The sequence below is a fragment of the Aedes albopictus genome, chromosome 1 (assembly GCF_035046485.1).
Source record: "Aedes albopictus strain Foshan chromosome 1, AalbF5, whole genome shotgun sequence".
Taxonomy (NCBI): domain Eukaryota; kingdom Metazoa; phylum Arthropoda; class Insecta; order Diptera; family Culicidae; genus Aedes; species Aedes albopictus.
Window position 1 is genome coordinate 309,656,962 of NC_085136.1, and position 17,196 is coordinate 309,674,157.

The 17,196-nt window shown below is 43.0% G+C and overlaps 1 protein-coding gene across 2 annotated transcripts in view; it reads left to right on the forward strand.

The window, feature by feature from the left end:
* The first annotated feature begins 1,538 nt into the window (after window positions 1-1,538).
* The window catches only part of LOC109405416 (probable maleylacetoacetate isomerase 2), a 31,072-nt gene continuing 15,414 nt past the window's right edge, over window positions 1,539-17,196 (forward strand). Inside the window, exons 1-2 of one of the 2 annotated variants that reach the window (XM_019678481.3) lie at window positions 1,539-1,951; window positions 2,424-2,601. In XM_019678481.3, the coding sequence (XP_019534026.1) occupies window positions 1,928-1,951; window positions 2,424-2,601 (202 nt within the window). In that variant the 5' untranslated portion in view covers window positions 1,539-1,927. Of the gene's footprint in view, window positions 1,952-2,172; window positions 2,602-17,196 lie in introns of those variants that run through there. The other variant, XM_019678480.3, reaches the window with a different exon arrangement.

Genomic DNA, 17,196 nt, shown 5'->3' on the forward strand with positions numbered 1-17,196 from the left:
TTTGTACTTGAACAGATCAGAGTTCTATTCAGGAATACCTCTTGCGGTCCGCATAGACCGCAGAGGACAAGTTTCTTGCAAAGTAATAGTTATGGTATACCACAATGGAGGGCGTTGTAGTAACAAAACCACAATGAAACTCTCTTGGAGTAGCAATGGAAGCGAGTTATCCATAAAATGTGGTCGCAACCATGTTACGTGAAAAATAAAACAGAACACTACAAATATACAATAATGCACGACTTCACAAATAGCAAACTGCAGTAGAATCACTTGGCATAATAGGGAGCGTCCATAAACTACGTCACGCAAAAATTGTCTATTTTCTACAAACACCCCCCCCCCTTCCACCTATGCCACATTTTTTGTATGAGATCTCTGAAATTTTTGTATGGGTTGTCACACTTTACTGAACCCCCACCCTTCCCCCCAAAAAGCGAGGCGTAATTTATGGACGTTCTCATACGAAACCACACGATGCAGGCCACTTGTTCCGGCAAAAGCTCCTATCCTTACAGAGCCAGCTTCACACAGGCAACCTTGTCATGGTGATGGCTAGGGGAAGGGCACGCAAGGGGAATAACACTAAACAACATTTACAGCCTACACATACCTACCTGAATGGATTATTAAAGCGAACTTTTCTGGCACTCGCCGCTTCACAACAACGGAAGCATCGTATTTGAACCTTAAAATTGAGACAGCAGTGCAGTTATGTCAAAGACACAAATCTACGGTGGCGCTATGTGTTCATTATTTAGAATAGAGTTAATAAACTATAGAGGACGAATGTCGCTGCTGTTCCCTTTGTTCTCGTTCGCAAACATCCCGGGTATCTATCTGTCAAACTGCATACTTTTTCGCTTTGACACTTATATCCCTGCCTATCTTCGCCAGCAAGAGATGTTGCGGTGGCGACGCCAGCGACATTCTCCCTCTATAGTTTATTACCTCTATTTTATTTAGCGGCAGTTTCGTTATTTTAGTGATCATTGATTCTGCATTGACATAGTCCTCGCATTCTCAACCGTCAGTTCAAACCGGCATACCGTGCATGCCTACGGGATGCATTATTCAATCCCGCACACCCCTTGAAGCAAATTTATTTTTGTTTATTTTCTCACGCGCACACGGAGAAACTCAAGTACCTAAATTTGAGTATTTTTAAACTCACTTTTGAGTTCTTTTTTGTCTTCTCTCTCATCCACTCTCTTTGTTGTTGTCAGAGAGCGAAGAGCAAACCAACCCAACTTTGACAGTTCGATGCGGGAAGCCAAAATTAAGTAAACAGCATTGAACTCAAATTTGAGTATTTTGAACTAGCAGGTGGGTGAAAAAAACTTAGCCGGTAGGTACTTTGTCGCACGGGATCAAATGTAAAAAACCTACTTCAAGATCGCTTCTACGAACTCAAATTTGGGTTCCCGCACGCAACCCCGAAGTTGGGTGAAATAAACTCATATTTGGGTACTTTGTTTTCTCCGTGCATGCGTCCGCATTGCCAGTGCTGCCATCACCCCTCAGCAGCTTGTCGCAACAACCAAACGAAAGCGAAAGCATAAACAAAACGCCAGACCAGCCAGTTGCACGCGAAAACCCGTCGACGACCCACAACTACACTCTTTTCCAACTCATCTAGCACTCCCGGCACGTCCCTGTTCTTTTGTACACTTTTCACTTTTCTGCCATTTTCCTCGACTCACCACCGACAATCCTGTGTTTAGTTCTGTAATCGTTATCCTGATTTGTGTAGTTTTACGTTCCTTGAATAATTTACCACTCGAAGTGAATCACCAGTTTGAAGTGCCTGCCAGACGGCAATCGCAACAAGCGCCACCCACCCACCATCATCGGGACTCCATCTTTTCCTTTCCTCACGGTGGAACGATACGGCAGCAAAATTAATTACTCAAAGTTCCACAATGCGATGTCGCTGTCGGCGATGTCGAAGGTAAGTTCCTCGCGGCTTCGAACTCGCTGCCACCTAATCCCCCTGGTTTGTTTGTAAACAAATGGTGACCTTGGCCGACTGCGCTTAAGCCGGGTCTCCACAAAGCCGGCTAGTGGAGACTTCTGGGTTCAGATTCGACTTGCGCCGGCTAGGTAGGCTACAAGCGTGACTTTTCCTGTCTCGCTCGCCGCCTACTTTGAATGGAGGAAAAAGATAAGCACAAAAACAAACAGGTTATCATCAGCCTAGCAGACACGCGCGGAACCTGTTCTTGCCTTCGTAACAATCGCATTTGAATAGTCATTTGATTGGCCCCCGAATATCAGGTAAACAAGCGCAAGAACCGGCTTCGCAGCGCAGTCCGCTAAGCGCTCAGTCCCAAATCGAATTCCACTGTGACAAGATGATGTCTAACGCTAATGTTGTGTCCGATGATGTTTCTTCCCTGGCTGCGGTGGAACATGGCGAACAGCCGATACTGTACTCGTATTGGCGCAGTTCCTGCTCGTGGCGGGTGCGGATAGCGCTGAACCTGAAGGAGATTCCGTACGACATCAAACCGATCAGTTTGATCAAGTCGGGCGGAGAGCAGCACTGCAATGAGTACCGCGAGGTGAACCCGATGGAACAGGTGCCGGCGCTGCAGATCGGTGAGTACTGGTAGCTAATGAAATTGAAATTCTATGTTTTTTGTACACAAATTGCACCGATAATGATTATCACATGACTGTAAGAATATTGATAAGTTTCATTTTGAGCTTTGTTTGCGGGTCGATATCAAATCATTTCCTGTCAATATCGGCTTGGTATTGATAAACTCTCAGCGCATATGATAGTTATGCAGTATGAGTGACCCAGTGACAAGATTGATATTGCTTGGCTCTGTTCATAACAATTCCAAACTTACGTAGGTAGGTGTTATGATATGCATATTTAGATTGACATAGGTATTCAATAAAATTTAATTACAAGCCTGGTGAAGACTGAGGAAGTTAAATATTGCTGTAATGTTCGGTTTGGTTTGCAGTCACAAAAATAAGCATTAATTCACGTAGAGAAAACTATCCAGTTTGAATCAACTAACATGGTTGTTAATTTACAAACTGGATAAATATTTAGTTGTTTTGATTGTAGTTTTGTTGAACCACGTTTATTGTTTGAAACGAACCGGTAAAACAGTTGTTTCTGCCATCATTTAGTAACAAAAAACAACTGCCAAATTAGTTGTTTTAAATCGCAAAACTTGGTAAATTCTACTAAAAGTTCGGGTTGCATTTACTAAAATACGGTTTGTTTTGATTCAGATGAACAAAGTAAAATATTGAGTAAGTACAACAAATTCGGCAGTTAATTTAACTAATACAGTGCGGACCCGATTTTGTCAGCCCCATTTTGCATCGAACTTTTTGCTCTCATTATCTGACGGTCAAACTTTGACCAATTTATTTAAGATGATTATCAAACTACTGCTGAAAGGCAGATCATGGAGGGGTAAAACATGTGAATATCTGTTTAGATTTTTGAGGAAAGCAAAAAATGTGTTCCGGAAAGGGGCTGACAAAATCGGGTCACTTATGTATTTTGTTTGGAGGAAAAACAACAAACATTTTAGTATGAAACCTGACCAGAACAAATTTAACTATTGGTTTGTTTCGACTTCCGCGCCATTTTTACTCTGATTCACTTTCAGTCGAGAAGAAAAAAAAATTGGCTTATTTGAAAAGCAGTTGCAACAATGTTGTGCTCAGGTGACTACTGTTTTCATCTTCAACAAAAATTCAAGACATTAGCTCATTTTCTCAGCTGATGTATCTAAAGGTGGACAAAGACAATATTAACTAGCAAGAGCTAGCAAGTAAGTTTTCAACCATTTATTTTGACGAATGTGAAATTAATGTCGAAGTTTTACTCGTTTTTTCACTTCTGTTAGCAAATATTACAATGAAGGGTGTGATAAGAGCAGGCTTCCCAAAAGTACCGCATCATGATAGCATATTGATGGCTGTCACACTCTTATTCCCATGACAGCCTTGTGAATGCATGGTTCATGACAGCCCACAGAATAAAACTCATGCGACCTACAACATCACTGTCGGGAACTGCTCACATCGTCTGCTTTCGCTGTGCGTTCGTTCGCCGATGACAACCTCGGCTCTCACCCAAACCGTCTCTCGTTGGCTGGACACGAAGTGACGAAAATCGCTGCGCTCGGCCCGAGCATTTTACTTCTGTTGAACGTGTCGAGTGCCACGCTTAAAATTTTCGATGCATTTCATGTATTATGTATTTTTTCAAATAGAGAATATGTACATGTAAGTCTGGTTCTAATAGAGTATTTTGCATAGCATTATTTTTATTGGCATGTGAAATGCACTGCCATGTTTTCAATATAAAAGAGAGTTGAATCTCCATCAGTGGTATATTTTAGCTAGATTACAATTTTGACAAACGCTGGCAAAAACTTCTTTCCGCCCCTGGGGCATCTTGTGAAAGGCAGATCATGTTTGTAAAAAAATATTTATTGAGCACATATTTTGTGAATAACTTTTAGCGTTAAGCCATGTGCTCCCGTGACAGCCTATGACACCCTTTACGCGACAGCCGGCATGGTTAGCCGAAGATTGTCATCGCCATGCGGCCAACAATACTCACGACGTTTCCCACTCGGCTCGATACGACTCGAGTATGCACCTGTCAGGCAAGCAGCCGAAGCAGCGGCTGTTTCAATACATCTTTTGCTTATGCGTGTGCGTGCTGTTGGCGATACATTTCTCACTGATGGTGTTGCACACGGTAACGAGAGATGGTCTGCACACATAAGAGAGTGTCGATTCAGCCTTGCGCAGGCTGTTGTGAGAAGGATGTACATTTGGAAAGCCTGGATAAGAGAGATGCCATCAAGGAGCAGGCTAGATGCTGCCAGCCTACCCACGAGCCTTCCCGCAAACGAAGAAAAAAACAGATCCTGGCAGAAATTTGAACGACGCATAGGGCAATCGGTGAGATGTTAGGAGATTCGTTTACAGTGGCCGGCAATCCTGTCTATTCTGGCAGAGATGCTCCGTTTCGACAACTCCATGGGGTAAGCGGGAGACATCACGCGAGTGCTATCGATATATTGCAGGAATGCAACATAATCTGCTGCATATGGCTGAGAGTGTCATTTATATTTTTTTTCAACTGATGATTTTGTGGCTATATCAGTCTTTTTCTACTCATAGTATAAGGGAGAAGAGATCAAAGTGGTTAATGAAATGATAGATATGATAGTATTCGCTAGGTAGCGAACAAGTGTGAATATTTTTTTAGAAGGTGAAATTAGGCAAATAGGCCATGTATTGAACGAATACATCGAATGCGTGAAACTTCGGCCGTACGACCTGTGCTTTTAAACAGATCGGCTTGGTTGGTAGTTCATACCACCTTACCAAGACTGGCAAAAGTTTCAGGCACCCGACTGCCTATGTATTGTTCTGTTTTCATCACAAATTCTATCGATCGGTAGCTTTTTTCGGAATTCGCATTCCGTCCATAGGGGTATGCCTATATCATGGCGTATTCTTCCTCTTCTAAAGAAAGAGAAGGATGGATCATTCAGTAAAACAAATGTGTCGTTTAATATAAAGCCGGCGTTTTTTGGTTTAATTCAAACTAAGCTTTGGTAGATTCAAACTAAACCTGTTTGTTGACACAAAAATACACAGAGAAACAGACGTAACACTTAGAACAAATTTCATTAAAAACATCGTCACGAAAACGTAATGGCCCAATACTAAACGTACTGTGTTTGGTCGGGCCACCACTAGATGGCGATAGTGAGCAAACGTCAAACAGAAGTAAAAACTATACCAGCGCCGCGAGTGGTCGATCGACCTGCTACTGAATATTTGAATCAATCGTTAAAAAGTTGATCGATGGGAAGCAATAAGAGTGTGACGTCTGCTTCTCTGTGACAAATACTTCAGTTTTAAATCGAGAGCTGTTAAAATGAAACAACTAACAAAACAGTTAAACCAAACTAAGGTTAGTTGAATTAAACAACTAACGTGGGCAGTAAAATCAAACTTTTATTTTATTTGCGCCATATTCAAACTGAGATTTCGGTAGAATTGAACTAAAAAATGATTGTGTTTGGATTGGTATTGGATTATAGGGTTTGTTACTTCTAGTTAATCTAAGAAAATTTAAACATGACGATCGAAACGTTGGCGGTCGACTAACTGAAGCAATGCCAATTTTTTTTTTGCTGCAAAAGAAAACCATTTAAACTTTATCACAAAGCGGACAACTTTGTCATGATATATGTCATAAAGGCATGAAAAAAAGCAGTTCATTGGTGCATAAATCTCTTTTAAAAGTCAATATAAGCACCAAAGATGAAAAAAAGAAAAATTCCTACAGTATTTTTTCAATCAATAGACATTTCTAGTTGAGTTCTGGTTTTCTAATGACTTTCAAATAAAGGAATACCAAGTTTTTAATCGTTTTTCAATTAGTATAGCCTAGCTCTACCGTTAGCGTAGCTACGGTATACTTTGTAGCGTTCATGTTCCTTTCGATAATCATGACCAAACTGCTTTTTGAAACAAGGCTGGGAAGTTTCATAGAAACCAAGATTAATGCACCCAGTAGTGATAGTGCCTTTCTCGTCGAATATGTACTCATTATGCTTCCGTCAACGTAAGCCAAAGTGTTGCACAATCTTGAGAATGCTTTATTCTGAAAATCGAGAATTTTATCAAAGCAAAAATTCGACGTTATTTATTTATTCACCTGACCTAGCTGATCTTAATGAACATAAGAGATGGGGAAAAGCGGATTTGAGTGTTCACAAAACTTTACTCAAATCGGCGTGAAACTCCATATTTTTCCTCAAAACGAACATATACAACAAATTACACGAATGAATTACAAAATTCAAAACGATTTACAAACAGCGTCAATTAGAATAAAAAACGCAATTTGAATTAGGCTATATGTTATTGTCATTGGTTTCAAGATTCATGTAAAGGCGGAACATCGGCTGAGATATGAAAACATCGGTTATTTTGTGGAATTGATTTTACATCCCTTTTCGGGACGGAGCACAAAAATGTGAAATCTCCATACAAATGGCTTAAGTTTGGCTCACCAGAACTCTTAGATTTCCCGACAAAACAACAATTATTTTTCCTTATTTGAAAGAACTACTCTTTATCTTTCGATTTCTAGCTTTGACCACCAAGATAAATCGGAAATAAAATATATGCGACGGATAAAACTTTTTCATGTTTTACAATTTTTGACCACTTTTTGTTTACTTTGTTGTGGTAAATTCCAAAGGCAACGTAAACAAAAGTTTGTTTACATTCATACAAGTATACGTAAACTTAAAAAAATCCGCACATATTTATTGGCAAAAATCCATCTCACTCCATTATTACAATCTATATGCGCGCACATAAACGTTCTCCACGCAAGGTTGCACATAAAATCTAATAATCGGATGGAAAATATGAGCAGCGGCATTTATATTCTAAATGCGTAATTTGAATTTAAGTGCGATGCATTTATTTTTAGAGTGCAAAGCTTGATAGCAAAATTCTATGTGTGGGCATATGGAAACTAGATGCGGATTTTTCTTAGTGTAATGGTTGATGTGTACAAGTTGACGTAATGGTTGGACCTCCGCGGGTGACGAAGAACCACCGTTGGAGGCGAGTTATTCTCCTTTGTTGGAAGACTTTGCATTGTCCCTGATCGGGATCACGCAAATCTTCGAGATTGCTCTCCGAACGATCCCAGTGCTGGTCCGCACGTCTACCACTCGGAAGTTTCCGTCCGAGCTGTGAATATTTCGTAACTCATCGGAACAATCCGTTCCCATCCATCATAGCAAACTGTAGAACACAGATCGAAAAAAGCATGTAAAATTCTATGACATATCATATAATGCACATAATTAGAGTGTGAAATATCATATAAGTTTACATGACATATCATGTGAAGGTCATGTAAACTTCCATTATATGTCATGTAATTCAGCATGACTCAAAGTTATTACATGACATATAACAAATTTACATGATATGTCATGTAAACCATCACTGCATGAAGTATACGTGACTGAAATGAAGTTTACCACACAGATAAAAATATTCTTGTAACTTTCCGCTAGAAATCATGCACATAACGGGAATGCTTAGTTTCGCTTAAATTTACACGTGCTTTAATTTTTACAAGAACAGTTTTTCGGTTCGTGTAAATTTCATTTATCGCGCAACTGCAAGCAGTTCGATTTCCAATGAACCATTTTACGAGACGTTTCGGATCAGCTGATCGCTCATTTCATGAACGAAAATTTGACAGGAGGTTGCGCCCAAGCCCGTGAGTGTTAATATCAATATCAACACTGTTGTCGTTTCGTAAAATAGACTATTAGAATATGCATCCAGTTTGTCAGCGCTCAGAGAGAAACAAGGTGGAAAACACGAGCGAATAATTTGTAACACCGTAGAAGAATGGGATTTCGGAAATGGGAATTTCATTCAGTTAAATCAAAATAATTCAGTATTTTGAGAAACTTTTGCAACATCTTTATTCACTGGCGGCCACTACACAACAAATTATTTTACTTCTCATCCACACTGTCCACGGCCTACGGGGTCACATTCACAATTAATCGGTGCTGCAGATCTCTTTCTTTTGCTTCTTATCCAGTATCCACAGCTAGATGGTGCCACTTAATCACACTTCCGGAACATTTACCTATCTCACTGATAATTTCACTCAAGCACTTATTTGATTGATTTCGCAAAATTGATTAACAATTACCACCGACAAAGAAGCTTACAATATGGCGACTACGGCAAACTGAGCTGCTGTCATCAGCGTCGACAGCGGGCAGACGCTGTAAACGAAAGTCGTGTAAAATTGCGATGAGAAGAGTTGAATTGTAATATTTGTCACTTAACATTGAACGATTATAAGCATTCGCCGCATGTGCATGATTTTTGGCATAAATTTGCAGTGAAATAGAGTTTACACGAAGTGTTTTTCAACGAAAAGTTGTTTTATGCTGGGGTTAAAATTCATATTTTCTTTCTGTGCAGACGTGTAAATGTCATTATTTTTATCTGTGTAGAATCACTTGGCATGATACGGGTCCTCGCGATGTAGGCGACTTGCCTCCGCCGAAGCTCCACTCCTCGATGAGGTAGCATTACACTGCCCACCTCGTCATGATGCTAGCTGCCATCGACGCTTGCTAGGGGAAGGACACTAATCTTTGTTCACACCCCCCACACTAGCCCCTCTCTGCACTAGCCCCTCATCTGCACTAGCCCCTCTCTGAAGCAATACCTTCTTGGTGGTTCCGGAGAGACGTAGGGTTTGGCGACCATAGGAATGTGTTTAGTGGGTCGAGGAGAGAGTAGTCCTGGCTTCTACTATTGTAGTAGAAGACGGCCTCAGCCCCATACTATCCTAACCTTCCTGTTAGGGTGTCTGTTTGCAGATTATTCCCCTATGGTTTAGAAGGAAAAAAAACACCCCCCAAAAGCGTCGGAACGCCACCGTTACTCGGCCGAGGATCCATTTCAACAGCGGAAGCCCTTTATCCATCAGTAAGGTCATTGTCCCTGCAGTGTCGTCACGTTGCCTTGTCCACTTCGTCCGGTTTTACGGCGTTACGTAATAAATGGATGCTGTCTCAGCTGCTGCGATGTAGGCTGCTGCGTTCTGGAACTGCTGCTGTCCAAACAGGTTCAACAGTTGTCGAAGTTACCGCTTGGCTCCAACTAAATTCTTGGTGTTGTCGTACATTATTAGTACCGGACGTCCACAGCGGGCAGTGAACTGCTTTAGGGCTGCCAGAAACGCATCCGTGATGAGATTAGCGACTAGCCCGACGTGAATCGCCTCAACGAAGGAGCAGACAAAGACTGCTACAAAGCATTTTGCGGAAAGACTACGACGCTGCGGATAGGAAACCAGAAACGGGCCGCAGTAATTCACTTCAATCTTAAGGACAAACGTATTAAAGTCCCGCTTCAACAGTACATCATAAGTTCAAACGCACAAATCTCAAGAAGCAAGCTTCAAACAACAGTACCTTTTATTATTCTGTTCTTGCTCACTTGTAATAAGCTTAAAATAAGAAGATCAGTTGCGTTGGTTTTGGTTACGAAGAGATATGTGCCCTCGAAGTCGTGAGTAGGTCCCAAAGTCGGCCATTGTGGCGGCCATTTTGGGATTCTAACAAGTCTGTCCTTAAGGAATGGTGGTGCCGGATTCATTCTCCAGCGGAAAATCCGCCATCAGTTGTTCCTGGCATCGTTGCAAAAGATTTCGCTGGGAGGAATTGATTGCAGCGATAACGCAACGGCCTTTCGTTCTTCCAGTGATGCTAGTGAATGAACATCGGCAGGATTCTCGACATCTGCTACATGATTCCAGACACCCCCTTTGTCAAGTGCTGGATCTCGAAAGTCGGCCATCGTGACGGTGTTGACGCAATCCAATACCTAACGATGTTGGAATTGGTCCAGAAAAATATCGGAATGACCAACTGAGTGACCTGACAGACTTTTTCATACAGGTGACTGAGTATTAGAGCGGAAGATAGTTCGAGGCGGGGTGTAGACAGCTTGCGTTTCTTTTAGTAGAGGTTCTCCTGTGGTGCAACTCTGGAATTCGAAACCATCAGCTGGATACGGACGACGCTGTCCGGGGAGATACTTCGGAGATATAAGCATGCTCCATACGCGGTGTCTGATGAGTCACAAAAACCGTGCCATTCGGAGGATACCCAAGTAACCAAAAGTTCCGCTTCCCATGACAAAATGCACTTTCAAGTTCCGCGAAGTTCAGATAAAGTTCCAAATGGAACTTTCTGGCTGCTTAAGAGGCTAACGATGAGCCTTGCTGGATCTTCGGTCGCAAGTTCCGTCAAGTGCTCATTGTTAGCCTCTTAAGCAGCCAGAAAGTTCCATTCGGAACTTTATCTGAACTTCGCGGAACTTTAAAGCTGCTTAAGATGCTACTTGGAACTTTGTCGGAACTTTCAAGTTTGTAGAAGTTCAGTTCAGTGGCATTGTGTTTCAATGAAGATTAAATTTATTTCTTTTAAGAAAACAACTGTTTAAGCATAAACGAAAAAAAAAAAACAAATATGAATTCATCAAATCAATGAATACTAGGCTTGAGCAACAAAAAAAATTGCCGCCCATCGGATTCGAACCGATAGTCGCTGCGTGTTGCGATTGAGTGAACAGCAGGTAAAGTCTAACTTGAATCGATTTTCTGTCGGCAGCTAGTTTTGCACATTTGTACAGTAGTGAAGTTAGCTTGACTTTGTCAAGTGTCTTCAGCAGCGCAGCAGTAAGTCGGCAGGCTATCACACAGGAGGATCCAGTTCAAATCTACATAGCAGCGACATGTGTTAAAATATAATTATCAGAAGCAATTTCCAGACATGAATCACAAACCCCACCAACAGAGAGAGAGTGGGGTTGTGATTCTGAAAAACACATTTTTGTTTCTGCATGAATTTTGTCAAAGTTCTGTCAGAAGCAGCTTAGAAGGCTATCCAGCGTGCTTATGTGAACTTTCAAGTTCCAAAATTACTTAAAAATGAAGCTGCTTAGAAGGCTAATGAGCAGCCTCGAACAAGCTGCTTAGCTTATAAAGTACCCTTTTATCTGAACTTTTGGTTACTTGGGTACCGAGTCTTTGGCGAAACCGACCCATCACGGGATGCTGATAGATTCGAGCGAACCCATATTTCTGCGGTACTCCAACCAGAACGTTTGAAGATTTTACGAGAGAGGATCATTCGAATTCGCTTCCAGTTTCCACAAGTTCTGGATGATTATCTTGGCTTCGACGACGACAGGACCTGCTAATCCCAAGAGAACTGGAAGTTGTCGGTTAATGGTCACCAGACGAGACCCAAAGTTTTCACAGTGGCAGTTGGCGGCGGAGAATCCATCTCGTGTACCACCCGTTTGTCTCGCAGATGTGGTTGTAGACCACTGAGCAACTCCTCATAGTTCGAACTCCACTTGTGCAACTTCATGTGACCCATTGATTCGTATTCCTCCATGAATTCGAAGTACTGCTCTGTCAGCTGCGGGTTTGCAGCGAATCTTCTCTCCAAGCTAGTCAACCTCCTTTCTGTGCTTAATAATACCCTGCTTCCTCAATATCGTCACCATGAAACGGCCGCCCTAATTGCGGACGGTGGTTTACTTGAAGATGTCCTGAAGAGCACGTGCTGATGTGGGGACAGCTCTCAAGGTCACAGAAGCGTATGAGTTAGTCTTGCAGCTCCGCCGTAAAACACAGTGTTGTGGTAGTCACAGACACGGACACAGTAGCTACGGAGATACGGCCAGACATGATCCAACCATATACACTAAATCCTTATTAACAAAATTTTTTTTACGCGCTTTTATTTTGAACGATTTTTTACGCGATTTTCTCGATTTTTTACGCGATTTTGGTTATTTGCGAAGGGAAAGATTTCCCTTTGATTTTTTCACGCGATTTCACGAAATTACGCGGACTTTTTTAACACGATCTTTTTTTGCGCGGACGCATCCATTGCGTAAAAAAAGGATTAAGTGTACCGTGTTTTGGAACGTTGTTGGTCTATCTTCGCTCAGTCGGATTTTTTCCTCCTGCAGCAGATTGAGCCAGTACTCATCACCGATAATCATGTCGATGTCCGACATTTGGTAGAACTCTAATCTGGATCTGCTAATACGATGCGATCTGGTATATTCCACCTGCTGATGCCGAACCTTTCACATGGTAGTGCAATTGTCAGCCTCGGCTACACGTTGAAACGACTGACCGTATTAGACAGCCTTTTGGGAGACGCTTGCAGAATCTCCGATTCCCTTCACCGTCATCCTTGAGAGTCATTCGTCGATAGAACTCAGATGTGACGAAACAATACCGCGAGCACTAATCCAACAACGCTCTTTCCAGCTTCGTACTTCCGTCGTCATCGCAACTCCGAACTATTGCGGTGGATAACAGGACTTGTCTCGAGGAAGGTCTTATTTGTGACAGAAGGAAAACAGTTTTTTTTTTGGAAAGTGGGTTGTTGGTCTGTGGTGAGTTGTGGGGTTTGCGAATGTGTATGGATGTTGTCTGGTATGTTGGTGTTCCTGGCTGTGCTTACCCTTGAAGTTGACTTAGGGGTTTTGTAGACGTCTGTGGAACGGAGGATTTTTAGCACTGACTGTCAAGGATGGGAACACTCACTTGCAAAGAGTTACATTCACTTGCTATTTTCTCAGTTCAGAAGCATCCTACATATTAAGAAATTATGTATGGACGACTTTTGCCTTTTGGTTTTGTCTAAAAGTTTGCCGAATGGAGTATGGGTCGCACACGCATACCGAAATCGTGAGGGAGCGGCGAAGGCAACTCTCCACTAAATTCCCTCACCTCGTGGAGAGTTGCTTTCACAGCTCTGTCACGACTTTGGTATGCATGTGCGATCCATACTCTATTCGGCAAACTTTTAGACAAAACCAAAAGGCAAAAGTTGTCCATACATCGTTTCTTGATAAGACGCTTCTGAGCTGAGAAAATAGCAAGTGAATGTAACTCTTTGCAAGTGAGTGTTCCCATCCCTGCTGACTGTTTGCTTCGAAATGAAGCATAATATGATGTTTTCACTCGCATTATCGGCACAATCCCTTGCTGCAACTCCTTGCAAAGTGGCCCGATGACAGGTACTTCATTCACAAGCCGTTCTTCCTGACAGCAGCGTATTGCTCCGATATCTTCATTTTCTGGAATCTTCCACACATAAACGCTGGATGGAATGAATCCGAACAGAAGCAGCATCGTCCGGTGCTGCTGGTTAAAGGATAGCTCACGCTTATCTTCGGCTTCTTGTTCTTTAGATCTATTTACATTCTGCTGCCCCTATCCCGCAGTGATGAAGACGGAGTGAGCCGATCGTGAAACGATCGGTTGCCGTATACATACGGACAATTGGGCACTGCATGAAATTCTCTCCTTCTCTTGCACTCTTACAGAAATTTTGTAAACAAAAGAGCCAAGAAACGTCAAAAATCCACACAAAATCAAAACAGTGCAGTGCCCTATACCTAGTATGCGACGGTCAGCTGTTGATGTTGGTAGCAAACAAGAAAATGAGTGATCACGCGCAGGCGCAATATAATTATACAATAAATTAACTCTTGGCGTGGGCATGCATCACAGCGTACTTCTACCGCTACAGCATTCAGGGTCCTTAGATAAACCAGGTCCACGACCAATGGAACGATGATCCCTTCACGTACGTAATGTTTATACTTTAGGTATGCCCAATAAAGATTCGTCGTGCAGCTCTGATACTGGCTGAAAAAGTTTACGGACGCTGCCAAGTCCGGCCAGGCTGCGTAGGTAATAATCAGAAGACGTTTAAAATCAGCTGATTTTGGGGGCCTTTGACAGTTCTCCTATGGAAATGACAGTTCTGCGTTTGCCTTTATTGTTCGGCAGTTGTAAACAGTGGCATGCACGGATCTGTCAACTGAAAAGGCCTATCGGCCAAGTCCGGCCGGTAACCAGGCTGCGTATGTAATCGGGTGTTTAGCTCTCTATAAGGCCGCATTGTTCGACTCTTCACCGTGGTGGAGTTTCAGCCGATTCTCCATGGGCGTCGAAATCGGTTTGCAATCGTCCAGCTTGAAGCGCTTCAGCATGTCCTGGAGAAGGTATTGCTTCTGGCTTATGGTCTTCTACATGATTTTATGCTGGCCTTACAGAACATTTGACGGCACCACTCAAACGTTCAATTTTCTGTAAGAGCGAACACGAATTTATGATGGCCCCACGGAACATTTGACGGCGGCACCACTCAAACGTCTATTTTTCTGTAAGAGCTAACAGGCCAGCATAAATTCGTGCAGAAGATCATACCGCATCAAACTGATCAAAGCGCAAACCAAGTAAACACATAATTTCCGCGCCGTCTCATTAGCCAAGCAGCGATTCACCGATTCCACAAGCTTCCACGACGATCCAGTCACCACGTTATCATCGACGTAAATCATCATCAATACGGTTCCCTTGTCAGGCTTCCACATGTACAGGCAGAGGTCAATTCTGATTCTTTCAAGTTTTAGTTGCTTCTTCACAAACTACACACATACCAATCCAATGATTTTAATCACTATTTGTTCGAAGTGATACGTCTGTTTGTCTGTGGCCCCATGTCCTGCCGGGTTCCTTGCTGCAGCATAACCGCTCGCGCTGTGTTCTTCTCCTCCAAAATCGCCCTGCACTCTTCGTCGAACCATTCGTTCCGTCCATTCCGTTCCACGTACCCGTTGGTGCTCACGGTTACGCTTTTGATGGCTGCTTTTACTGTACTCAAGCAGTCCTCTAGAGGGGCCACATCGAACTCGCCCTCGCCTGGCAACGTGGCCACAAGATTCTGCGCGTATGCTGAGGCAACATCCGGTTGCTTCAGTCGCTTTAGAGTGTAGCAAGGTGGTCGTCGATACCATACATTGTTGATGAAGGAAAGTTTTGGGCGCCGTTTGACTAGCACCAGGTAGTGGTCAGAGTCGATGTTAGAACAAATCGGAAAATGACCACCAATCAGGAAGTGCTCAATTTGGGATAGCGTCTGCTGTGGTGATCTCTGGATGTAATGATAAGGGAGGTTGCTTGGAAAAGGTGCTACGTTAGGCCATGTCCTTGGAGGTGGTGCAATTCATGAATATAAGGCCATATTATTGTCAAACTTTCCAGCTCCATAGATATTGTTAGGACTATTTTAGTGGAATAATAGAATCCTCCAACAGAAGTAAACCCATGTGCAAGAGTATTTAATTTAATTTAATTTAATTTAATTTAGCTTGAACAGAACTGTCCACAAAAACGAATACGTTGCTTAAATCAGACACATTCCGTGCACTATCCCTAAAGAAGTGAACTGTTTGAACACCAGAGGTTATTGCAATATTTCCCTGTTTACATCAGACTCGTGCTCTTATCGCATCGATAGATCTTGTACTAAAATGTCCGACAACCCTGCGATAACCGCATAACATTGTGAAGTTGACTGGGCTGTTAACATTAATCATCATCACATCTGGTACTGAAGTCTTCGAAAGTCCAACGTCATCGTTCGAACACCTCACGAATCGACCATGCAGTCAAAGAAAGCTCAACCTAAGACGTTGAACCTTGTCTGACGGCTCGTGGTAAATCGCGCCATAACAGCGCGATGATAAGAATCCCTCAATGCCGTCATTGCTCTCTCTCGCTAATTCATCCGCGATAGCTATTTATGACTCGGTGCTAAAAAAAGGGGTCAGGTCTGGTGCAAAACAGCGCCAGCTGTTCAGTCAGAAGCGTATTTCCGATATAAGCAGTCTCGTGCCGGTGGCGGCAATAAGGAAGTCACACCACGATGAAACTTTCGCTGCAGTTGGTCACGTTTATCGTAGCAGCAGCGGCAAGTGCATCGTTGCTGGAGCAACAGCAGCAAGAGCTGAATGTGTTGGGGCGATCGATGCTGACGACGGCCACGGAGATGCAGGGCATTCAGCAGGACGTGCTGGAGGGGTTGGCGGGCGAGTTGGTGACGGTGTTTGTCGGTGCGAATGTGCAGATTCAGAGGATTCATCGGGAGGCGGGGGAGTTCATCAAGGAGTACAACATGACGGATAAGTACTGTATCGAGGTCGTCGGGTACATGTTCTGGGCCCGGGCGCTGGAAGCGGTGGAGGCAGTTCAACTGTGTGCGGAAGGGGTGGTAAATGGGATCGAAGGAGCTTGGATGGTGAATGTGATAGGGGAGGTTAGGGCGAAGAGTACGGAAGTGATGATGGTAGTACTGAGGAAGCTGGCGAGGAGTGGCGATGTGGAACCTGTGGAGATAGTAGTCGGGAAGGAAGTGGAACGCATCAGGATCGAGTGGTCGCAGATGATTGGAAACATTAAGCAGGGATTGGCGAGATTATCGCAGTTCAGATCAAGCGCAGTTCAGCAAACGGAATACTGTACAACGGAGGCTATCGAACAGTACGACTTCCATATGGGATTCTTACGATACTACATGAACAAGAATGATCACTGTAGAAGATGAATAAAAGTGCGAGGTACTCAGAGTTTTATTGATTGTACAAAGAAGTAGTTGTTCCGGGAGACTCAATATTTGCCAGGCAAGTTTTCATGTTCGTGTTGACGTACTCCACTCGACCATCCAAGTTTACCATCACTTGCTG